The sequence below is a fragment of the Oratosquilla oratoria genome, chromosome 30 (genome assembly GCF_046742065.1).
Source record: "Oratosquilla oratoria isolate Oo_2021 chromosome 30, ASM4674206v1, whole genome shotgun sequence".
Lineage (NCBI taxonomy): Eukaryota > Metazoa > Arthropoda > Malacostraca > Stomatopoda > Squillidae > Oratosquilla > Oratosquilla oratoria.
In genome coordinates this window covers 28,436,742-28,463,254 of record NC_134806.1, presented here as the reverse complement: position 1 = coordinate 28,463,254, position 26,513 = coordinate 28,436,742, and the positions used below count along the sequence as shown (strand labels likewise).

Here is a 26,513-nt window from a genome sequence, read left to right as displayed (position 1 = left end):
GTAGTTGATAAAAATGTATATCCGTTCACTGGGACCCATTCAGTGTAGTACACATATATGTACATATATATATGCATACATATACATACATATACCAAGGCTTTTTCCCCCTTACAAGGAAGGTAGCCAAAAAGGAAAAGGCATCAAATCATTCCCACCCATTCCATCCCTGAATACACTCCACACCCCTCCACCCTCCCTCTCATCTTAGCACCTCCTGGATGACGGGTCATCCCTGCACCTTGTCCACTGCCCTGGGTCAGAAGCAGTGTCCCAAGACACAGCACATCCACAGCAAGGCCGCTTCATTAAATCGGCGACCCCCCATTGCATAAAAGGAGAAGACAGGGAGAAATCCCTTCGGGATGCATCAAATTTTGCTTACACATACCCTCACCCCCCATCCCCCGGCCCATTCCACCACATGCATCACAACATCCTCCATATACAACCATTCTCCATTCACCCCTGTCTTCTGTCCTCTCCTGTCCTTCCTCAACAGACATTCCCCTCTTCCCCAAAGCCCCTTCACCCCATCCATCCACCTCATCCTAGGATGTCCCCTCATGTTCACTCCCTCCACATCTGCCTTCCATACCTCTTTTACTAGTCTTTCTTCATTCATTCTTTCCATGTGTCCAAACCATCCTAATATTCTTTCATCAACCCTATCTCCCAACTCCCTTTCCACCCGTTCTCCTCCTCACCTCCACATTTTTCACTCTATCTAGCCTAATAACCCCCATCATACTTCTCAGACACCTCATCTCAAACACATTCAAACTCCTCTCTTCTTCTCTTATGTTCCATGTTTCTGCCCCATACAGTGCTGTTGGCACAATCACTCCTTCATACAGTCTCCTCTTAGCATCCATTCCCAAATGTCTATTCCTCATTACACTCTTTAATCCACCAAGGCATTTACTCGCTTCTCTCAATCTACATTCTACCTCCACCTTTTCCTGCCACATTTGCACCCAAGTATCTAAAACTATCCACTTCCTCCAGTCGCTCTCCCTTAATGCTCACTTCCAGTCTACTGCCACTTTCACCCCTTGTACATCTCATCACCTTACTTTTACCCACATTTATCTTTAGCTTTCTTCTATCACATACTCTCCCAAACTCTGCCACCAACTTCCTCAATCCCTCCTCCGGGGCACTGGGAAAGAGGGGAATGTTTGTTGAGGAGGGAAAGGAGAAAACATTATATAGATATGAGTGAAGAATGGTTGTGTATGGATGATGCTGTGATGTATGGGAGTGGGGGATGGGCGGGTGATGGAATAGGTGTGAATGATATTTTGATGCAGCCCAAAGGGATTTCTCCCTGTTTTCTCTTTTTCTGCATGAGGGGATGGAGGTCATTAATTAAATAAAGTGGCCTTGCTGTGGATGCGCTAGGTCTTACTGCATTGCTTCTGACGCAAGGCAGTGGGCAAGATGCAGGGATGACCCATCATCCAGGAACCAAGAAAAGATGGAGGGAGGGGTGGTGAATGGGAGTGGAGTATGTGGAGATGAAAAGGGTGGGAGTGGATTTATGCCTTTGACTTTGACTACCTCCCTTATATGGGGGAGAAAGCCCTTGGTATATGTATATGTCTATCATTACTTTTCTCATACATCATTATATAGATGTCTGAAAATTTTCATTACAATTACTTGCATTTTATACATACACACACACTTGAGCACAAACCACAGGTGGGAATAGACGGCTAGAAACAAGCTCTGTTGTACAGCACTTTTTCAATAAATTTGAAGAAAACACCTAGTTGCATTTATGTTTGGGAAAGACAGTTATGTTTATTGAGTGACCAAAATGATAGCGCATTCAACATTAGTGTTAAATACACAAAATGGAGAATGATAAAGGAGAAAAACAAAGAAGTGAACCAACAAAGAGATGTTTGGATGTAAGCAGAGTGGAATCACCGCTGGGGGTTATACCTAAGAAATCTTGTATGATTGATACCCCGAAATCTTCTCAAAGGTTGGATAATAATGTATTTTCAGGGTTTATAAAAGAAACTGGAATATTAGGTAGAGGTTTATAATTGGAAAGAGAATCTAAGTATAAAAAATGTCCCAAGAAATTGGGTTATTGCTGAATTGATTGAGGAACTAATGGATCTGAAAGCTGAATACAGGGCAATGTACAGAGGTGAACCAACTAAAAAGAGCTAATGATGAGACTTACGGGAGCTTAATGATCTAAAAAAGGAATTAAACATGGTCAGAAGTGAAAACAAAAGAATGAAAAATGAAGATACAAACAAGAACGAGGCTTTGAAAAATGATATGAAAGAACAAATACAAGCAGTGACTGAGAAAGTTACAAGAGGAGGGACAGGTAATGGACAAAAGCTAGAAGAGGTAAATAGAATGAGGCAACACTAAAGAAAAACAATATAGACCACTAGAAATTAAACTAAGGTCTCAAATGATAGCAGACGTACTATCAAAAACAGCAAAGCTGGCAAGCAGTGAAAATTACAAAAATGTATGGATAAAAAAGAAATGAGTGATGAGGAAAAAGAGAGAGAGAAAAGAGAAGGGAGGCTGAGAAAATGGTAAAAAAAAAAAAAAAAAAAAAAAAATATATATATATATATATATATATATATATATATATATAAATAAAATAAAAGTAATGTATACCAACACAGATGGTATGATTTCAGGACCAAATGAATTAAATAACTATCTGGCAGTAGAGAAACCAGACATAATGGGAATTGTGGAGACAAAAATAAAAGGTCCACTACCACCTAATACTGTAGAAAGGAGAAACTGGGTGGAGTCATGTTTTTGACTAAGAAAAGCTTAACCACTTCACTCCGGACTTAAATCTCGCGGGCAGCAGCCAATGCCAGCCGTACGACGTGTCGTAATAATACTCGCATCATAAAATATAGTCACTGCTTATATCGATCGTTCTCTCTTTCACCCGCGAATTTTGAAAACCACAGAGAATGGGATTCAGGGCACATTTGGGAGAATGTAAAAACACAGGGGCGACTACAATAAATATAATCAAGACGCCGATATGGCAGCGTCGCGAATCCACTTGCTCCTCATGACGCCTACGTAGGCGGCACCGTATGGAAGGGGTTAAATGTGACAAAGATAACAGAAGGAAAACATAATGTGGAATTATGATAACAATTGAAAACAGTGACATGAAAAGTAGAAAATTTGTTGTAATATATGTGCCCCAAAAAACACAGTCTTGGAGAGAGTGATCATTCCAAAATGTTTGAAGACACAAAGAATGCATTAATTGAATTACTGAAAGGCGGAGACATAGTAATTATGGGTGATTTTAATTCAAAAGAAAAATACTGGGAAGAAATGACAATAAAAGGTGAAGACCTTTGGGGAAATGTACTTCTGGATATGAGCACTGTATACACAATGACTCAATGGGTTCAGGAAATTACCAGCTATAGAAACAATGAAGAACCATCGAGACTAGATTTAATATTTATGTCAAGAGCCTGAAATTGTGGATAAAATGGAATACAAGACACCAAATGGGAGGAGTGACCACATACTACAGTGAGTCCTCCTTGTACGATAATTCTTTATCCGGTAAATTCACAGTTATGGTATTTGGTAATTACTACCTCGATTCTATTTACGGTAAGAAAAATTCACAGATACGGTATCCGCTAGATATTTTGAAGAGGAAAGAGCAGGGAGAAGGTACGTCTGCCATATCCTACTATTACATGTTATAATGGGTTTTGTATACGGTTATTTCAATTTGCGGGAAGGTTTTCAGGAACACATATGTACTGTATAACGAGAACTTACTATATAATGGAGTTTGGAAAAAGTAAAAATAGAATATCTGGGCAACATAAAACTGGTACAAAGAAAAAAAAAAAGAGTTAGCTCAGAAAGGGACCTAGGAGTAATTATCAGCAAAGACATGTCACCAGACAAGCATATCGACAAAATAGTCAGAGAAACTTTCAATCAACTAAAATCAATGAAAGTGGCCTTTGACTACTTGGATGAGGAAATGGTAAAGAAAATATTAGTCACAATGATAAGACCAAGATTGGAGTACACTGCAACACTATGGACACCTAGTACTAAAAAGAATACAAAGAAATTAGAAAGAATCCAAAAGGCAATGACAAAGATGGCACCAATACACTCTAAATTGACATACAAAGATTGTCCAAACTGAAACTAACAAAGAACAAAGAAGAGAAAGAGATCTACTGGCCATTTACAGAATTATGAAAGGGATGGAAGTCCTCAACAGAGATGATTTATTAAAGTGGGATAAGAGAAAACAAGAGGACATGAAAAAAAACTCAAAAGGGATAGTTATGGAAGATATCTGAAAAAAGAATAGTTTCCCACACAGAATGATATCTGGAACAATGTGGATGAAGTAACAATGTGTGCAAAAATTATACAAGAATTTAAGAACAAACTAGATGCTGAAAGATACAAAGATGGGTCACTACAAGCATAGCTCTCTTCCCCTTAAATACAACTAGGTAAAGGTAAATATATGGGTCACTACAAGCACAGCTCCCCTTCCCATATAATACAACTAGGTAAATACACACACACATGTATATATATATATATATATATATATATATATATATATATATATATATATATATATATATTTTGCAGTATTTCACAAAAGACACGTGAATATGATTTGCAGAAAAAACCACTGGTAAATAAGAAACGTAGGCCGAACGTTTTCGTGATGTCTTAAATAGACGAAAACGTTCGGACTGTGTCTCTTATATACCAGTGGTTTTTTCTATATATATATATATATTTCTAAACAGCAATGTAGTAGCACATTTGTAAATGACACACAGGAAAACCCACAGTCGGAGAAAATAAACTTCGAATAAAGAAGATTCCTATATTTCGGCTATCAACTGTAGCCCTCTTCAGTACTTTCCTGAAGAGGGCTACAGTTGATAGCCGAAATATAGGAATCTTTTTTTTTCGAAGTTTATTTTCTCTGACTGTGGGTTTTCCTGTGTCATATATATATATACATATATACAGTGGATGCAAAAAAAAATCTACACATAATATACAGAAGTAAAATCTACACACATGATATACATGTGCTTTTCAATTGTATATTCCTGGCAAGAAAAACTGGGGCACAGCTACCGATGACGTGGTGGTGTAGAGCCAGGCTCGTGCCACCATTCCCTAACAACCCACCCTTCTGTGAGCCACCAGAGCTCTGTGAGAGAGGAGATTGCGTATGCCGCTCCTGAATATATATATATTTTTCACTTTCCCACCAACTTTGGTGCCCTTAACTTGCCTTCTACTGTTCAAGATGAGGCATACCAATCTTAGGATGGAAGACCAGGGCCCTTACCCTATTTGAGCAGGGAATGTCTGTTTTTCATGTGGCTGCTGATTTGAAGGTGACAAGGAAGGCAATGTACAACCTGAAACATGCTGCTACCCCAAACCCAGTACCATTCCATCAAGAAAGGCACCAGCTCTGGGGCACCTAGGAAGATTTCCCCTTGCACAGACAAGATCCTATGGCAAGAAATGATGACAGAACTGTCCATTTCAGCTGTCAGCCTTAAGAAGAACCCCCCAGACCTACTAAAAAATGTTGCTTTAAAAACAATACAACATTGGCTTCAGAAAGACCTCAAATTGCAGAGGCCCCTGCTCATGGATCCCATGAAGAAGAAAAGGCTGGAATTTTGCAAGAAGTACAAGGACTGGACATCCTAGCAGTGGCAGAACATCATATTTAGTGACAAAAGCACATTCAGGTGGAGGCTCCAAGATCATCTGTTGCCCCAGTGGGATGTCAAGATATGACCCGCAATATACAGAGATGGTAAAAAACCCAGACAGTGTGATGGTGTGGGATGCCTTCAGTGGGAAAAATGGGGAGGGGCACACTACTTCCTCCCCAAAAATGTGACTATGAAAGCAAGTAATTATATCAATGTTATGAGGGAGCACATGCTCACATTCTGGGACATTCATGGCTATGATTATTTTATGCACGATAGTGCTCCCTCTCACAGGTCCAAGGCAGTGAAAAAGTTCCTTTCCTATCAGAACATTAGTGTTTTGGAGTGGCCAGGCAATTCCCTGGACTTGAACACTACTGAGAATGCTTCGAATAAGATGAAGGTCAATTTGGCTGAGACACAACCAATCAGCATCCCAGACATGAGGGAGGCACTTAAGCAGCTGTTGGTGACAATAAGTGCCACTTACTTCACCAATCCTGCCAATTTGATGCCGAGGAGGATTCAGTTTGTACTGAAGAATAAAGGGAACATATCTAAATACCAAGTGTAGCATGAAAATGAAAATAAAATGCCAGAAAGTTGTTCTTTTGATATTTATTGTCCAAAATCCTTAGTGTGTACATTTTTTGCAGCCACTGTGTGTATTTATATATATATATATATATATATACACACACACACATACACACTTTTTTTTTCAAGGTAGATAAATGCTTCTTCCACAATTCTTACTCATTAACTCTTAAAAGTGGCTAGGTATAGAATGCCTTTTTCAGATTTTAGTGTTTTAAAACTGTATGCCCTTACTACCATCATGCATGGACTCTAATAGAACTCAAACTGTCATCCATTAGCTTCTTACCTCTGGATGCCAGTGCTCTATTCATTGCAGCCACCCAGCTCAGATTCAATACATAAAAATCTATTTGTTTAGGTAGTCAATAACATTTTTAGAAGTACTGGTATCTCATCTTTATATCTTCCATATAATTGACGATATATTTTTCTTAAACATCTGTCATAATCTTATAATGCAATGTGAAAATAAATTTAACATGTAATGAGGCAGTCATTAATTTTAAATTGTAGCCTGTCATACTATCATGTTTTCAAAACTATCTTACATAATTATTCATAAGATGCAACTACACTTGTTTTAAATTTCATAATTAAAATATAACTATAACCTTATCTACATTATCAAGAGTAGGTAATATCAAAACACCATTCCAAAGTTATATAACAGGAATATAATTTTCAACTAATGTTACAGTGTGACAAAGAACAGGTACCTGCAAGTGATGATCTTATGATACAAAGCCATAGAGAAATCTCCCCACTTCCCATCTTTGAAACCCTTCAATATTCAAACTTTATGGAGGTGTAGCCTTTTGTTTCCAGACAAGGCCCAAAATCTTCCTATCAAATTCAAGTGTACTTCCTCCACCTTTTCACATAGGGAAAGCAGACAACTAGTGCCTGTTCTCCTTCTCCACTATAAATTGGTGACTTAAAATGGTCTCACATTATTACAACACAATTATCTATTTCTTCCAAAAGAGGGATCTATGGGAGGGTCCAGGGACTGTTACTACTGAATGCAGGTTTCCAGTCCATGAAACATGAGGTAACAATTATTATTAATACCATCATATTGCAGTAAAATTTGTGGGTGGAACCTAAAGTTCTGTTCATGAAACTGACTGAAGTTTATTGGATGGCCAGTTGGTGCTCCATGTGCCTAACTCAACTGAGCTATTTACACTATACTTATTCATTGTGATTTTTCAACTTTCTGAGATTCTTACTTTATTTGGCTTACATTTATCCCTAGCTGTAAGATGTAAGTATAAATGATGTTTTCAAAACAAGATACCAAAGTGAAAGGAAGTGCAGCAATTGAGCGTCAATCTAGTGGTTTTGTCGCCGACACAAAGTAAATGACTAGTTGTTATTGTGCAGAATGTGTAGGCTATGTTTCTCGTGTGACCGATAAGGTTAAATCCAGTTCTTGAAATATGTATAGTTGGCACAATGGAGAAAGAAAAAGACAAAGAAGTATTGAATGAACCAACGAAGAGAGGCCTAAATATAAGGTTCAATCGCTGAGAGGAGTAATTCCCAAGAGGACATGCTTAATTGACACATCAAGAATAAATCAAAGGTGGGAGAACAACAGTTTTTCAGGTTTTCAAAGAAATCCAGGAGAAATAGGTAAAGGCTTAGATATAGATAGAAGTTAGATATAGCAAAGCATTAAGAAATCGTGAAGTAAATGAATTATTGGAAGAAATAGATTTAAAATTGGACTACCAAGCTGTACTTAGGGAATAGATTACTTTGCATAAGAGTAATAAGCAAACGATTAGAGAATTAAGTGACCTAAAGAGCAAAATTGATATGCTCAAAAGAGAGAACAAAAGAATGAAAAATGAGGACAAAAATAAAAATGAAGAACTGAAAAAGGAGGTCAAAGAGAAATTACAGGTAGTGACCGGAAAGGTGGAGTCAAAGAAACAGACCTCCTTGAAATAAAAAATCAATGGAAACAAGAACAGGAAAAAAATATATATATTTTTTAGAGAAATAGTACAAAAGCAGATGGAGGAAAATACAAAACAGTTATGAAAGTAATTAAAGAAAACGAAAATTGGGTAAGAGATACAGTTGACAAAGGTAAATGCATTGTGGTCCATGGTATCCAAGAAAAATATGTGTATAAATACTAGAGAGAAAAGAAGGAAAAGGAAATAGCTAAGGAAATTCTGAAAGAAATTCAGGATGAAAGGCAAAATTTTGACACAGAAATTGACAAGATTCACAGGATAGGCAAATACTCAAAAGGAAAACAACATAGACCTCTGAAAATAAAACCAAGAACTCAAATGATAGCAGAGGATACTATCAAAACCAGTAAAATTAGCAAACAGCAAGAAATTCAAACATATATGGATATAAAAGTAAATGAGTGATGAGGAAAAAAGAGAATGACAAGGCTCTCAGAATTGAAGCCAAAGACAGAAATGAGAAAAGAACAGACAGAAAAAAAAAAAAAAAATTGAGAGTACTGGACTTAAGACTGAAAAAATGGTACATCAGAAAAATGGAAACTTAAACCAAAAAAAGAGAAGAAAATATGAAACTAAAAGTGGCATACACAAATATCGATGGTATGATCTCTGGAATTAATTAACTAAATGACTATCTGGAAATAGAGAAACCTGACATTATGGGAATTGTGGAGACAAAACTGAAAGGCCCTCTATCAACAAGTACAGTGGGGCAATGTCTATACAATCACTGGGCAAAAATAGAACAGACAAACATGGAGGTGTCATGATATTAACCAAAAAGGGTTTAAATAAGACAAAGATAAATGAAGGGAAATATAATGTGGAATTAAATATAATTAAAGTAATTAAAAATATGAAAAGTAGAAAATTTGTAGCAAAATATGTGCCACCAAAAACACAGGCTTGATCTGATAGTGATCATTCTAAATTACTGGAAGACACAATGAATGTGGGTGATTTTAATGCTAAGGATATAATCTGGGAAAAAATGATTGTAAAAGGGGGAGAAGAACTTTGGAGCAACTTTCTGCTGGATATGACCATTGAATATACCTTAACACAATGGGTTAAGGAAAATACTAGATATAGAAACAATCAGGAACCGTCGAAACTAGACTTAATATCAATTTCTGAACTGGATATTGTGAACAAAATGGAGTATAAAACACCAATTGGAAAGAGTGACCATATACTAATAGAGTTTGAATTAAAAGAACAAAATGATGTGAGAAGGAAGGTTAATATACAACAAAACAGATTTTGTAAAACTTAGACAATTTTTCCAAAACACAAACTGGATGAATTTTCCAAAGAGAAAACAAAGATGGAAGTCAAATGGAATATATTCAAAGAAAAGTACAAGGAAGAAATTGATATGTACCAAAGAAGCAAAAAGATATTTATATAAAGTGTTGGTATAACAAAAGGTGCAGTGAGGCTAAAGACAGAAGAGACAAAACCTGGAAAAGTTGGAAAATAGTCCCCCCCCACCAAAAAAAAAAAAAAAAAAAAAAAATGCAAATATATATAAAACTTAGGTATGAATATATGAATATATGCAGGAAAGAAAAAAGAAACTATGAAAAAGATATTATAGACAAATGTAAAGATCAACCTAAACTCTTTCACAGATATGTAAATGATAAATTAAAAGACAAACATGAAATTGTAAAACTGCGTGAAGGAGATAAAGAATATATAGATGACACAGAGATGGCAGAAGTCATGATCAGAGATTTCAGGTCTGTTTTTACAATTGAGAGCTCACAAATTTAGGAAGATGGACAATGAGAAAGATCCCCTAAAATGAAAGAAATAAAGGTAACACAGAAAAAAATAAGAGACCAAATAAAAAACCTAAATGCTAGGAAATCGCATGGACTGGATGGAATTGCAAATTGGATACTGAAAGAGTGTATAGACGAACTGACGGACAAATTATACAAGGTAATAGATTTTTCACTCAAAGAAGGAAAGGTACCACAAGATTGAAAAGATGCAAACATAATACCAATATATATAGGAGGAAACAAAGAAGATCCTACAAACTTCAGACTGGTATCAAAGGATTACAAAGGCGGAGCATGCCGACAGGAGACCTTTTGATCCATATCTAGGTCGGATGCGAAAAAAATCATATTAATAATAAAATAATAAATAAAAACTATGATAATGTAAATAACAAATAAAATACATAAATAAATGCATAGGTATACTTAAATAATAAACAAACAGGTAAATAGTAAATAATAATAAATTGACATATAACTAATAATAAATGAAAATCAGACAGAAAATGATAACAAAACAAAAACAAATAATATAAGATAAATTACAAGAAGGCCTGGACAAAATATGGGAATGGAGTCAGAGGTGTAAAATGAACTCTAACATTAAGAAATGTAGTATAATGGAATCTGGAAAAAGCAAAAATAGAATATCAGGTCAATATAAAATTGGTAAGGAAGTAAAAAAACATTTACTCAGAAAGGGACCTGGGAGTGATTATCTAAAGTGACTTAACACCTGATAAACATGTCAATAAATTAGTTGGAGAGACTTTTAACTTATTAAGATCAATGAAAGTGGCCTTCAACTACATGGATGAAGAAATGGTAAAGAAAATAGTGGTTGCACTGATAAGACCTAAATTAGAGTATGTTGCAACACTATGGGCACCTAGCACAAAAAAAAAATTCAATCAATCAATCAATAAATAGAAAAAAAAAAAAAAATAGAAAGAATTCAAAGAGCAGCAACAAAAATGGCACCTACACTATCAAATTTGACATACGAACAAAGACTGGATAAATTACATCTATCAACACTGGAAGAGAGAAGAGAAGAGGTGATTTGTTGACCATTTACAGATTTATGAAAGGAATGGAAATTCTTGATGGAGACGACTTATTAAAATAGGACAGAAGAGAAGCATGAGGACACAAGAAGAAGCTAAAGAAGGACAGTTACAGAAGAGATTTGAAAAAGAATAGCTTCCCACATAGAGTGATTGATGTCTGGAACAAACTAAATGGAGAAACAGTGTGCCGAAACTATACAAGATTTTAAGAATAAACTGGATGCAGAGAGATACGAAAATGGGTCACTATAAGCATAGCTCTCGTCCTGTAAAATACAACTTGGTAAATACACAATTTTGGTCAGAAGTGCTTTGTTATTACAAAACCACTGTTGGACTGGCAGAATGGTTAACCTGGCATTACTCTGGAATCAATGTTAGAAATTTGGTGAGTCTGTGCTGAGCTGTGGATTTCCAGTTAGTGAAACTTGAGGCAACAATTACCTTGTTATCAAAACACAGGAGGTACAGCCAGAGGGCCTGATACTCGGTCTCCAGACTGGACCCAAGATCTCTCTTTTTTAACTTCAACTGTATGTCTTACAATTTTTTTTTTAACAAATGGAGATTTGACAACTGGTGACTGCTCCCTTTCCATTACCACTTTCAACTGGTGATGTGGAAATAGTCCCATAATAATACAATAGAATACAGTCTGAAGTTTCTTCCCAAATATCTGTGGGAGGGCCTGATGAATTTTGCCAGGCACTATGGGGCTAGAGGTTTTCCACTTAATGAAACTTGATGTAACAATTAATTTTATCTGTACCAATACAACAAATGACATAGTATGGCTGAGGTGGTCGGGGTACACTGAATGGATGAGGGAAGAATAGTAAAGTTGAAGGTGGAATTGAAAACCAAGAGGAAAAAGACCTAGAGGTAAACTAAGTAAAAGATGGGAAGATGCAGTTGGTAATGGATACAACATGTCACAACTGAAAGAATAGGCTGGCCCAATTGACAGAGAAACATCTCTTAACTGGTAGCTGAAGTAAGAAGTAACAACAACTGGATTTGAAAATGGCAACCACATATAATTATGGCATAAGAAATACCATGCAATGATAAGCCTTTATCAAGTAACCCTGATGAAGCTCTGATGAACACAATATACCATTAACCTCCTTGATATGATGACGCCTAAATAGGTGTCATGAGGTGCGAGTGGGTATACAAGGGTGCTGGCATCGGTGTCCTGATTATATTTATTTTGTAGTTATAGCTGAGTAACCCCTAAATTCTGTGAACTGGTTCATTCACGATTTCTGTGTTTATTATTACTCAGAGTGAAAGAGAACAAGTAATACAGTAGTGACTTTATATTTCATAACACAAGTAGTGTGATGCATCATACATTAGGCATCCAATGCTGTGCAAGAGAATTTGACATTAATGGTGAAAGATAATAAATAATACAGCTGTACATTTATACTTTATAATATGAGTATTGTGATGCATCATCAAATCATCATACATCAGGCAGCCAATGTTGTGCAAGAGAATTTGACTCATATTGAAGAGGCTAATAAAGGTTTTTGCCTCATATGGTGTTCCCTTTGCCATAACTTGTCTAAATTCAACAGATGAACAGCACTTTTGGTGATGACTGTACCAAACTTAAAACATTAAATGGTCTTACAATTTATCATTATTACAATCTTTTAGCAACTAAAATCTTGGATAGCACATAAACAGATGCAGCATCAATATGATTGGATTTTAGAGGTATAAAACAATATCTATAAAACTTATGGATAAGTCTTCCTGTGCAGTTCACAAAATTAAGAAAGTGAGGTCCATTAATCTCTTGAATATGATGACACACACGTATGCAGCAAGTGGGGTATACAAGGATGCCGGTATTGATTTCCTGATTATATCTATTTTATAGCTGTAGCTGAGTTATCCCTATATTCTCAAAACAGGTTTGATCACATTTTCTGTGAGATTATAATTATTTTGAGTGAAAGGGAACAAGTATAACAGCAGTAACTTTATATTTTGTAATACATATATTGTGATGCATCATCGTACATCAGGCATCCTGATGTGCACGCGGATATATGACTCATATTCAAGAGGTTAACCATTTTCATACCATTTATCAGACTTAACATACAATTCTACTGTGGTGGAATCATTAAATTTTGTAGGAAATACTGTATCACACTGCAAGTCATGACCTGCTACATTTTATCTTTTTCCTAATGATTTGTTCCTTTACGAATTCTCCTACGCTGATACACCAGCTGCTCTTCAACTTCATCATTATTTTCTACAAAGGACTGCAGGGAGAGGCGAGCTTTCTTAATATCATATACTGTTGATTTAGAACAGCCAAACTCAACCATGAGTTGCTTGTAGGGCACCCCCTCATCCAACTTCTTCAGCAGCTCCAGCTTCTGCTTAACTGTCAGGTTCGTCCTCGTCTTGGATGTAAATGTTGAGCCCCAGTGCTGTTGTTGATGTTGCTGCTGCTGCTGCTGCCAGTCCATCTTGAAATAAAGCAGAGGAGTAGTGATGCAAAGGTGATGCACTCAGCATGTGGCTGGCAGCCAGCAGACGGCAGCAGCCCTAGTGTATGTACTTGTAATATTATGCTCACATTTATTTCTCTTTGAATAAAAAAAATAAATAACATTGGAGATAAAAATGGAATGGACTATCAGTGTAGACACATATTGTACAAGTAAATGTTTTTGTATTTAACAAGCCACTACAGTTTCCAGATATTCAACAAAATAATGTAAAATACCCAACAATTTTATCAATATACATACTGTGGTTAACTATGGTTAGAACACTTATCAAATATTAACATTTCATAATCTCTACCATTATCATCTCTTCAGCATATTACTGTATTACTTATCAACAATGTACTTTAACCTCTTTTCATTTTCATCTCTTCAGTACATCTCACTAGTATTATAAATTTTCCTGTCTCAAGTTCGGTTGAGCAATTTAAAGTTAGTACCTTACCCCCTTGAGTACAATCCAGAAACTGATTGCCAGCCCCTCTGGGTGACATCTCCAAATGGAGATATGGATGTTGAAAATATATGAAGATGAGACGATTCTCATATCCATCTCACAGGACCAATACTGTTTTTCTATCCATATACAAATTCCTTTTAAGGTAGATTGGTAGCCTGATATTTTCAGGTCAATCAAATAACATGCTATTTCACATCTTTCTTGCAGGAGACCTCTGGACCCAAATCACTAACAGTTGTTGTTGTTGTATTTGTCGTTACCTAAACTATCTGGCCAAGCAGTCCCACCCCTAAGGAATGCCCCAGCTGGAATGACAGCATGCATGATTGTGTACAATGCAGTCTTCCATAATGTGTTGTATAGTATGAGGTAAAGTGTTGCATCCTAGACAGTTATCTGTGATGTGGTCATCTAGCCTCCTCTGACGTCAGCCCATAGGTAACTCAGTGAAGAGATTTTATGGAACTATGTCAAATATATGTGGGGGTTAGTGTAATACAATGTAGCTTGTGTAGTGATTCCATCTAGATCATATTATGTCTCTTGCCAGGCCAATTCTGTGTTAGTACCATTTCTGTGTGAGGTGGTAAACTGAGCATAAGCATGCCAGTCCTGTTCTTGCTTGTCTTCGGGGTAATTTCTTTGTTAGGTTGATTTCAAAGGGATTCCAATACAATACAGAGTTTGTCAGTCTATTATAAAGTGTTTGTTTTGTGATCTCTGTGTATGTGTTCTTGTATGGAAGTGTTGTGGAATACTGGAGGCTGGAGTTGTCTTCATAGTGCATTTGGTGGATTGTATCTGTGATGTGATGTGAGGGGTGGGTGGGTTTGAGGACTCATGCAAAGAAATGTAAGCCTATCATTCTCATATACTGTTCTATAGGAAATTTTTTGGTTTCTGAGTGTAGATGTTCTATTGGTTTTATTTCATTGCAGCCAGTTATTATTCACCCACATGGACCTAAGATGAGAGGAAAACAATGGGTGGAAGTAGGTGCGTGTCTTGGCTGGCCATATAATGGGGTAGAGCCCCTTGGTATATACAGTCGAACCTCGAAAGCCCGGACCCTTGTATGACCGGTCGAAATGAACAAAGGGCGGACTTTTCAAGCAAAGTTCCCTATTTGTCCGGTAGGTGGCAGCGATGGCCGTACACGTGTACTCAAACCCAGCCCAGTCAAGCCGCCACCAGGGCTGCCGTTTCGTAGAATTTTGTACCAAAACGTAGTAAAATGGCGGCATGTGGCAACTGCACAAGGACATGAGGAAATTTTTTCTACATATCAGTGGGCTGTTAAAAACATTCAAAAACTCAAACTTTTGTTTAAAAATCATAGAACTAGTTATCAAATAATAAAAAACTAGAACCAACATTTTGTCAAAGTTTGACAAGTATATCTTGCTATGAAAGTCTGCACACGACCGAGAAAAATGTATGCCCCGGTATGGCAACACTCCCATTCTACATGGCAGTGTAGAAAACGCAGCAACCCTGGCCGCCACCACTGTCCCGCATGCATATATTCCGATATTTACAATGTACATAATAAAAAATACAGTACAGTACACTGTATATACAGTACATTTACATGCCTGTATTACATTTATTATTACAGAATTATTATTACAATATTGTTATTATTACAGTGTTAGAGTATTATTCTTATGTGTTTCTATGCCATATCATACATTACCTATACGTATACCGCTACGAAAACCTGCGGGTGTTAGGACGATATTTTCGATGACTGGACTTTTGGCATGACCGGACCACCCTTCCCCCCAATTAGTCCAGGCTTTCGAGGTTCGACTGTAGCTATTATTCTTGAGACTACTCTGTATTATTTGCAGGTTGTCCTTGATTTTCTTTGTAATTGGATACCATGCTAGGGAAACATAGTTAAGTGTAGTTCTCGGTTTCTATGTCATTCATAAAAAGACTATGTTTCTGCTGCCCAAATCTTGTGCCTGCCATTGTTGAGAGGCTCCATTTCTCATTTGCTTTCACTAAACAGAAGAACTTTACATTTAAATGGCTTCTTTCCTATTTAAGCAATCCTGAGAGTAGTAATTAGAGATACATTCTCAAATTGGGAAGAAATGATAAGTGGTGTCCGGCAGGGATCAGTACTGACCCCAATAATGTTTGCCATATACATAAATGACATAGATGAAAGAGTAGTGTTATATGAATTTCTTTGCAGACGACACAAAATTATTAAAGAAAGTAAAAACGGAGGAGGATTGCAACTCATTACAACAAGACTTGGACAAGATCTAGAAATGGACTCAAAAGTGGGAAGTGAAATTCAATATCAAGAAATGTAGTATAATGGAATTTGGAAAAAGTAAAAACAGAATATCGAGAGATTATAAAATTGGTAAAGAAGAGGTAAAAAAAGTAAACTTGGAAAAAGACCTTGGAGTGATGATCAGCAGACTTGACACCGGATAAGCATATTAATAAAATAGAGAAACCTACAATTTATTGAGGTCAATAAAAGTGGCATTTGCCTATTTGGATGAGGAAATGAAAAAAAAGAATAAATAAAAAATAACTACACTAATAAGACCAAAACTCGAGAATGCAGCAACACTATGGACACCCAGTACCAAAAAGAATATAAAAAAAAAATAGAAAGAATACAAAGAGCAACAACAAAACTGGAACCAACTCTTTCCAAAATGACATATGAACAAAGACTCCAAATTAGAATTACCAACTTTAGAACAAAGAAGGGAAAGAGGAGACCTACTATCTATAGAATTTTGAAGGGAATGGAAATCTTAGATAAGAATGATTTATTGAAATGGGACAATGGAAAAACAAGAGGACATGAAAAGAAAGAAAAAAAAAAAAAAAAAAAAGATAATTACAGAAGAATCTGAAAAAAGCTTCCTACACAGAGTGATAGATACTTGGAACAAATTTGACAAAGAAACAGTGTGTGCAAACACTATTCAAGATTTCAAGAAAAAAACTTGATGCTGAGAGATACAAAGATGGGTCACCACGAGCATAGCTCCCCTCCCGTATAATACAACTAGGTAAACACACTTTTTTACCTCTATATTTGAATTTCTCAGTAACAAAACCAAAGAGCTAGCTGATAAGAGCAACATAGCATCAATTTATGGTCTATGGGATCATTCCACCCTATCAAGATTGATGAATATCACATACTACAGTTTTGGAGGGGAAAAAAAAAAAAAAAAAAAAAAAAAAAAAAAAAAAAATCAACTTGGTGATCATAGCCCCCATGAAGATAAACAAAAAAGGCTGCGTGAACAATAATTGAGCTGAAAACACTTGACTTGTAAGATAAGTGGGAAAGTACAACAAGCATTTTGTACCTGGCCACCCAATATATGGCAAAATCTACTGTACCATCCTTAAAAATAAAGGGGCAATCAAAGAGGCTAATGTATTGAAAAGAATGTAAACTCTTGTTACTAAGATATAAATGCTATTTAAAGATCACAAACAATTGATGATATAGAAAAACTTTTGTTAGTGTGAAATGATGAAAAAACAACTGACTGGTTTTTTTTTGGAAACCATAATCTGTGAAAAAGCAAAGCATCTGCATGGTGACCTTAAGCATGACAGCCCTGGAACTAGTCCTAAAACTGATTTTGAGATATGCTGATCTGATTTGACAAATCTAATCAATCAGCCAATCTGTTGTCCCAAGTTTCTTTTGCAGGAGACCCATGGCCTCCATGTAACCAGCAATGGCCACCTGACAGGCCCAAAAGTGATTTATGAAAGAAATATTGTGTTGCTGGATAAGGTACACAGTGCCCACTGTGTGACGGTTACATCTAGGACAGTTTGATTCTATGGTCAGGCCTATTTTCTCCTGGTACTGCCTTAAGAGCTGGATGATGTCCTGAACATAAGCATGTAAGTGTGGTTCCTCTATTTTGAAAGGAATTTTTCTGTGGGGATGATGTCAGGGGTGTGGGTATGGTAGGGTATGTGGGGGCTATCAAGTTTGGCAGTCTGCCTTGAAGATATTGTTTAATGACCTGGGTGTGAATGTACATATTTTGTGGAAGTAGCATGAGCCCCCCAACATTTACAGGCTCCACATTTGTGATTGGCATTTTTTTTCATAGGTTATTTGGTGTTGAACTGGGTTTCTTTTTGACAATTTTAGCTCTTTAGAGATATTAACTTACTTTGGTGCTTCCTGGTTATTTCTTTGGTGGTCAGTCTTGTGCATATTTTGTGATCTGAGTGTGTATACATTTTGTATGGGTAGTTTGCAAAGTACAGGTGATATGTTGTACAGTCAGTGCCCAAAGTGATGGCTTGAAACATGCCATGGTATCAACTTTGACATGAAACAAGCCCCACTCTAAAAACATGGTGCAAATCCACTGATTTTATTGGCATGTGAATGGTGATCTATGGAAAATGTCCTTAGGCAGCTTGCCACATTTGGTTGCCTCAGTGTGAGCTGGTCCTTCATACTGTGTGGATGTGTGAGAGCCTTTCTGCTGTACCTGGTGTATTTTTTGCAACACAGTGCATTATCTTTACATTTCATGTGACAATGAGACCAAGGAGAGTTATCAGAAGAGCAAATTGCAGCTACAAGTTCTTTGAGCCATGCTGGAAAAGACAACAAAGAAATTGCTGCTATCACGGGTGTAGCGCTGCATAGCATACAGAGATGGGGGGAAGCAGACACAATAAGCAGTGACCATTTCAAAAGAAAAGTCAGGGCAGATTTCTGTGACTTCTGAGAGAACCTCGAGGTGCTGAAGATTCAGATAGACAATAAGCCTTGCATTGGCACAAAAAAATAAGAAAAGAACCCAAGGCTCCTCCAGGATGTCTCAGTGCTGAAGATACAGAAACACCTCTGTAATGACCTCAAATTTGAATATCATGCACCACAAATGAAACCCAATTTAAAGCCATTGCAAAGGAAGAAAGGACTATTGTTTTATCATAAATATTTAGCCTGGGGTTTGGAAAAGCAAAAGACAGTTTTGTAATCTGATGAGGCCACTTTCACAGTGACAGGAAACTAAAGGGAGGAAGGTCAGGTTGCGTCCTGGCTCTATCCTTACCTCCCAAAGTACACTGAGGGGACTAAAACATCCACATAGTGTCACGGTCTGGAGGGCTTTAGAGTACCAAAGCAGTGGGGATTTAATAGTGTTGCCAAAGAACCTCATAGAGAACAAAAAACATTACTTTCAGCTTCTTGCTGACCACTTAGAGAACTGTTTCACATCCTGCAAAAGTGAAATATTTATGCAGAACGGTGCACCAGCTCACATTGCCAAACTGATTTATGAATGGTTTGAGTGGATGTATATTGACTACATCAAGGATTGGTTTGTAAAAGCCCCAATTTAAACCCCATTGAAAACTTCTGAAGCCATATCAAGTGCCAATTATGGAGACATGACATATTCACCTCCAGATCTGGAACAATCTGGAACCATCCCTCCCCCAAAACTTAGCTTTATCTGTACCCAAACGTCTACAGAGCTGCCTGAAGAGGAAGGACAGCCCAACAAAGTATTTGAGTAAGATAAGAATGATATGAATATTTTTTCTTAAACTTTCTGTATGCCTACACTGCGTTGTGAAACAAAAAACATACAGCTCCATTATTTTGGATGCTGACTGATTATATTGCTGTTTCTTTTTTTTCTTTTCTTATCATTCTGTTGGTTGTGCTAGTGTTATGAGATGGGATGGGTTGGATGAGAGGGGTTGACAGACCTGAAAGAGGGAATAATGTGACTGTCTAGGGAGTGTTCACTTACATTAGCACAGAATTCCCTTTCCTGCTGGGATCAGTGTTGGTACCAGTAATGTTCTTGATTTACATTAACATGATAGATGGCTCAAACTATTACACCAGTTTATTTGCTGATTATGCAAAAATCATGTGGAGAATGAAAAATGAGGACTGCAAGTTGATACAGAAAGATTTAGATAGGATGTATAGTCAAGAGGAAGAACTATGGAAGAGGTGGAGAGTGTGCAGCTGTATGCTGATAGGGACTTGTGGAGGGACTTCGTGAGGCATCATCGCTGACAGGGCATCGCCCTACCTGGTGTATGGTGAGAAGTATGGAGCCCAAGTAAATATTTGATTTCAATGAAAAAAGTATATGTATGTATGTATGTGTATATATATATATATATATATATATATATATATATATATATATATATATATATACTGTATATATATATATATATATATAGAGAGAGAGAGAGAGAGAGACAGAGAGAGAGAGAGAGAGATAGAAAGACTATGAACATACCCTAACTCTTTACTGGGGATTACAAAGGGAAATCCCAGTCCTTCCATTCAGCATTCTTATCCCCCTGGCACAGAAGCTTATAAGATGATGTTGTCCTAGGAATGGTAGAGGTAATAAGAAGAATGGCAAGTAAAAAGGATTAACATTCCTCATGAGATGATATTTCTCTCTAAACACAGATGAATGTTGCACGGTACCACTTAAGTACTGTCTACATGCAACTATACATGTAATTATGTGGTCAATACCCAAGTATGACCATGTACATTCATACATTATATGAATGGATGGGTGGTGGGTATGCATCTATGAGAGGTGTTGGTGACAATATGGAAGAAATCAAGAGACAAGGTAAATCATGCTTTATCTCCCAGCCAGCATACTTGTAGAGCATAGCCTGTGTGTGTTGTCACACACTACTTGTGCAGCAATTTTAGCTCATTGAATTTCTCATGAGTATTAAGACTACATAGGGCAATCTCTACAATGTCTACATTTTAGATTCCACTTCTTCCAATAGCCTGAGGGCAGCCAGAAATTAACATTGGAAAAGTAGGATACAGGGCACTTCCCTGCCACAGTTAAGGCTATTGAAATGTTTCAGACTACCGCTTTTTGAACAGTAGTCAGATTTTTGCCTAAGGTATCTTTTCCCCTTGCCATTTTTCTCCTGTTCCCACTGCCATCAATTTTGCCCATTTCCTTGTATTTGTTTTACTGAAAAATTCCTTCCAATTTGGCTTTACCCTTTTGTGAGTTAATAAATGTACAATCCACTGTCTAAGCCATTTTGAGTTTATCACAGAATGGCCTAGCTATATTTTAATATAATCTGGAACCAAGCATACACCAACTAGGTGCAAAAAAAATTTAAGGAAAAATATTTCAGACACTTTAGTTTGTGAATAATGTTGCGCCTTGAGTCATCAAGTACAAATGAATTGTATCCATGTCTCAACATATAAATCTTTATGAAAGATAACTTCCCAGCAGTGTCACCATTATTTTCCTCTAGGTTTCTTCTTTAGCATTCTAGATTTAATTCCAGTTTCCAGTGCCAATGGATTGTATTGGTTTCACCTTAAAATACACTTTGAAGTATCAAAATCATATAGAATTTGTACAGTATCCGGTATACACGTCATATTATTCTATTTTTTTTTTCAATAATAATAAAACTAACTCTATTACAGTAGTATACATTTTATTAGACTTCATGACATGAAAAAAGGTCAGGATGGAATATTGATGATAGAATAAGGTATACAAGTAGCATACAGTGAAGATATTTACTTGTGTTCCAATGTAACAGGTATTGCAATGAACAGTGATCACAAAAAGCCAAAGTAGATAAGACATAGTTTATACAATAGCATGATAAGTGCACAAATCATGAGTCACCTTCGAATACGTGGCAATAGTCTTGTGTTCCGTTCACCAATCATGCAGTTGTATATCCTTCAGGACTTCTACTGAAGCATGAATGACCACATTTACTTGTACACAACAAGACACTCCCCCAGTGAGGACACCTACCCATTCACACTATACTGGCACTGCAAAGGAGACCTAACCCACACCAGACTTATCCAAAAATTTGGTTCAATGACTAATGTGATACCCTAGACAAATAACCAAATATGAGTCATTCCTTCCTCATATTTAAGTTCTTGAACACAAAACACATCTCCCATGTCTAGAGGATAAAATCATATTCAAGACGAAACTAGACTGTTGACAACCCTTGCACTGACTATAGCCATTTAGTTTCATCTGGACAAATTCTTAATATGATATAATTGAGAGGAACCTTTTCCAAAGGTAAACTGACTGATAATAGGACTCATAATAGGATGCTCCCTATTCATCATTTGATGCTAACAAACTCTGCGGTCTCAACCTTGTGCCGCAGCCGGACGTGTCTGTACATGTTTGAACTGGTGGAGGTCCGATAGTGACAGTGAGGACACTGGTAGGGTTTCTCTCCCGTGTGAGTTCGCAAGTGGAGTGTGAGGTTGTCCTTACGTCGGAACGCCTTAGGGCAGTACGAGCAGCGGTGTTTTCTCAGTAAGAGGTGGTGGGGGATGGAAGCCTGCGGGGAAAGAAACGCGCGGGTCAGTAGGTCACAGTAGGTGGGAGCGTACTGGTCAGGTCACGATAGGTCCAAGTGGAGGGTTATTGCAGGCTTCGAGAAAAATTATGTCAAGGAAAGTCCCAAGAAATATCTAAGCTGGATAGCATGGTGGCATACTTCTTATTCCATGGCTACTGCTCCAATTCTATTCAGCTGAATAAAACTTATCTGGCAGTAACCAAACCTTACAATGCATGTAACCATGTTGAAGGGGTTAATGGGGAAAGGAGGTGAGAGACTGTCAGAGATGTGGAGTAAGGAGAGTAGAAACTGTAACTGTCTGTGTTAGGTCCATTTGTCCAGAAAGACTTGACCAAGATCCCAATTAGTGGCATGCAAAGCTGAAAGCACCTATGAGTTGGTAAAAAAGTTCCCCAAAATAAGCAAATAACTGTACAGACTCCCATGCACAGGTTACACCTCAACTGATTTTAAATCATTTGAATTCTGTCACGGAAATAGGTAAGAGTCCACATCACAAAGTGAGAAGCTGAACCAAAAAGAATGAAAAATAAAGACTAAATTTTGTCTAACACACTGCCCTCCAAATTTAGTTTATCTAGATTCCTTGCAAACTCACAACGATACGAGAACTCAATCCAGGTACAGCACCATTCCTTTTGCTCAGAAATAATCTTACTCTCTAGAGCAGAAATAATTTTACTCTCTAGAGCAGATCAACTTGGCATTAAAGGATTCAAGCTAATATCATAGCCTTTCACTATTTTCCAAATAAAGATTTGGAATTTGAACATTACTGAAGAATCTATCATTCCAAGAGGCAAATACTAAAAATGCTATGGAAGACGATTTATACCTACTGCATCATTTACCTATAGTTTTAAGTTCCAGGGCTTAAGTGTAGATGAGTTATGCGTGGTTCGCAAATGTCTCTTCATATTCGACTTCTGTGAAAATCGGATTCCACACATGGGGCAGGGAAAGGGCCTCTCGCCCGTATGTGTGAAAATGTGATCCTTCAGGTGATGCCGCTTGCCAAACTGCCGACCACAAATGCCGCAAGGAAACCAACCCATGAAGCCTCCTCCACCACCATTAACATCACCACCTTCACCACCACCCCTCCCGATGCCTGGCCTCGTTGCCTATAACAAGAAAAGGAGAGTCGCTTTGTTAACTTCTTTCCATCAAATCTAATGCCTACTCTTCAGTCCAGACCTATCCTATACAACAAGGAAAATACCCCCAAGTAACCTATTTTATTTTACCTACTCCCATATGTCACATGAGAAAATAAAAATATTTCACTGGAATCTCATGAAACCAATGCTTCACCCTTTCTAATACACCCTCCTCCATTAGGATAAAGTTCAACCCTTTCAATACAAGTGCTATATACCTCATTATTTGTATAGCAATAGTTATGCGGAAACCACATTCTTAGACCCCTCTATCTTCCCCAAAGACCAATGCTCTGCTGAAGTGGTAGGGTGCTGAAACTTTTCTAGCCAGCTAAAGTCAAAGGAACACTCACTGGACCAACCATCTGCCCAAGATTCAGAGCAGATAGCATCATCATACTAGTTGTTTACCTTCCATGGAGAGCATATTAACAAGAAACTACTACCATTTTCCTTTTTCTTAGTCACTTCATGGGGGCTTTTTCAATGACAGGGAACTTTTTCCAATTGTTGCACTGTATATCTGGTACTTTTAAATATCACACGTTGCCTTAATGATTTGTTTGAATCAAAGACAGAATTTTTTTTTTTTGTCTACAAACCAAGTGTTTCAGCTGTTCACGGTCCATCCTTCACTACTCATCTCTAATGTAATGCTGCACATGTTATGAGACACTAATTTATTTTTTGTATTCAACATAAAAACAACTTTCATCATGGCCTTATGAAAATGAATTATACAAATCCTTCCAAAAAAAGTTACAACTCTGAACAAAGTACATTCACTTGTTCTGATATTTCACCACAAATGCAATTACTTTATCAACACCAAGTAAAAAATATTCTAGGAGCTATGTACAGAACAGGTACAAATATACATGAACACAATCATCCATACACATCCACAAGCAATCTTGTCTTCTGAAATTTCTTTGCAGAGCTTCTGACCAAAACCTTTGAGTTCATATGACCAAATACCTTCCAACTTGTCAGAATTCTTATATGACTAACACAAGCAGCAGGTCAATATCAATATCTTACTTCCTAAATAGAAAAAGGAGCACAGGAAAATACAAATACTTGCTATATGAACATATGACACTGGAAAAATTGTGAAAATACTTTCTATCTAAATTTTGAGGGTCTTCTAGTGACAGTCCTGCAAGACAGGTATTAGAGAGCCCCCCCCCCATCATTCATCTTCAAAACCTGTCAAAACCCTAACATCAATCTGGAGGTTCAGCCCAAGATATCAACTTTAAATTTTATTCAGCCTTTTCACATAAGGTAAGCCAACAACCTACGATTGCCTTCTCTACTACACCTAAGCTGAGACACAGGTCTCACACTATACAAGACATAGTTCACTGTTTCTTTCCAGAAAGATCTAGAGGGGGGGGGGGGGCACTAACCAATGTGGGGCAAAGGGTTTTTAGTCAGTGAATCTTGAGGCAACAATTATCATCAAATCTTGGAAACACTTGGAGAAAAGAAAAGAGAGGAAAAAAAAAAAAAAAAAAATACACCAGTTCATACATATAGCAAGTACCTTTAAAAATAACAGTAACAGTACCAGCACAATGCCCTAACAAATATGTTTTCATATTTCTCTTCATGAGAAAGTCAACAAGGAACTACACTACTACACATGGGAATATTTCTATGAGCAAAAATGAACTATATTAATATTCCAAATCATACTTATGAGTAATCTGGAAGCAATGACTTTAAACTGACAAACACGACTGGCATCCAATATGCACACAACTGTACCAAACTTTCATGGAATTTTTTTAAATATGTCAGTATATCATACTATGAAGAATACACAACACTGTACTAATAATAATACATACATATACTAAGAGGTATATGAATATGTACGACTTATCAAAGCATAACTGCCCATCCAACACCCATTTGTTGTCTCTTCTATCTTAACTCCTTGATTATGAAGGGTCATCCCTGTCCTTGGCTCACTACTAATGTCAGGGCAAAGCAGCAAGACAACACCTCCACAACAGGGCTTGACAGCCAAAGCTGGTCTGCCTCCATTACATGGCAACCCTACCCTAAAAATTTTGATCCATCTATATACCAAAAATCTTCTTCCTCATTACAAGGGAGAAAACTGTAACAATGATAATAATAACACATAAATATACCAAAGGCTTTTTCCCCCTACAAGGAGGTAGCCAAAATAAACAAAGCCATAATATCCACTCCCACCCATTCCATCCCCCCATACTCCATTCCCATCCACCCTCCTCCCTCTTTCATATCTTGGCACCTCCTGGATGACAGGTAATCCCTGCATCTTGCCCACTGCTCTGGGTCAGAAGCAGTGTCACAAGACACAGCACATCCATAGCAAGGCTGCTTCATTGAATTGGCAACCACCCCTCCCCGTCCCCTTATGAAGAAATGAAGAGGATGGGGAGAAATCCCTTCAGGCTGTGTCAATTTATTTTTCACACATCCCCCACCCACTCCCTTTATGCATCACAGCATCATCCATACAGAACCATTCTCCACTCACCCCTATCTTCTGTCTTCTCCCATCCTTCCTCAACAGACATTCCCCTCTTTCCCAATGCCCCTTTTACCCCACCCATCCATCTCATCCTTGGTCACACCCTCATATTCACTCCTACCTCTGCCTTCCACACCTTTTACTAATCTACCTTCACTCATTTTTTCATTGTGT

General features: G+C 37.3%; 1 protein-coding gene across 13 annotated transcripts in view; it reads right to left on the bottom strand.

Moving 5' to 3' along the window:
- Nucleotides 1-26,513, bottom strand: part of LOC143041063 (uncharacterized) — a 234,938-nt gene that overhangs the window by 136,968 nt on the left and 71,457 nt on the right. The window contains exon 6 of one of the 13 annotated variants that reach the window (XM_076212714.1): nt 11,861-13,726. The exons of the other annotated variants lie outside the window; for them this stretch is intronic. Within the exon in view, the coding sequence (XP_076068829.1) occupies nt 13,436-13,726 (291 nt within the window). The 3' untranslated portion in view covers nt 11,861-13,435. Of the gene's footprint in view, nt 1-11,860; nt 13,727-26,513 lie in introns of those variants that run through there. 13 annotated transcript variants of the gene reach the window in all.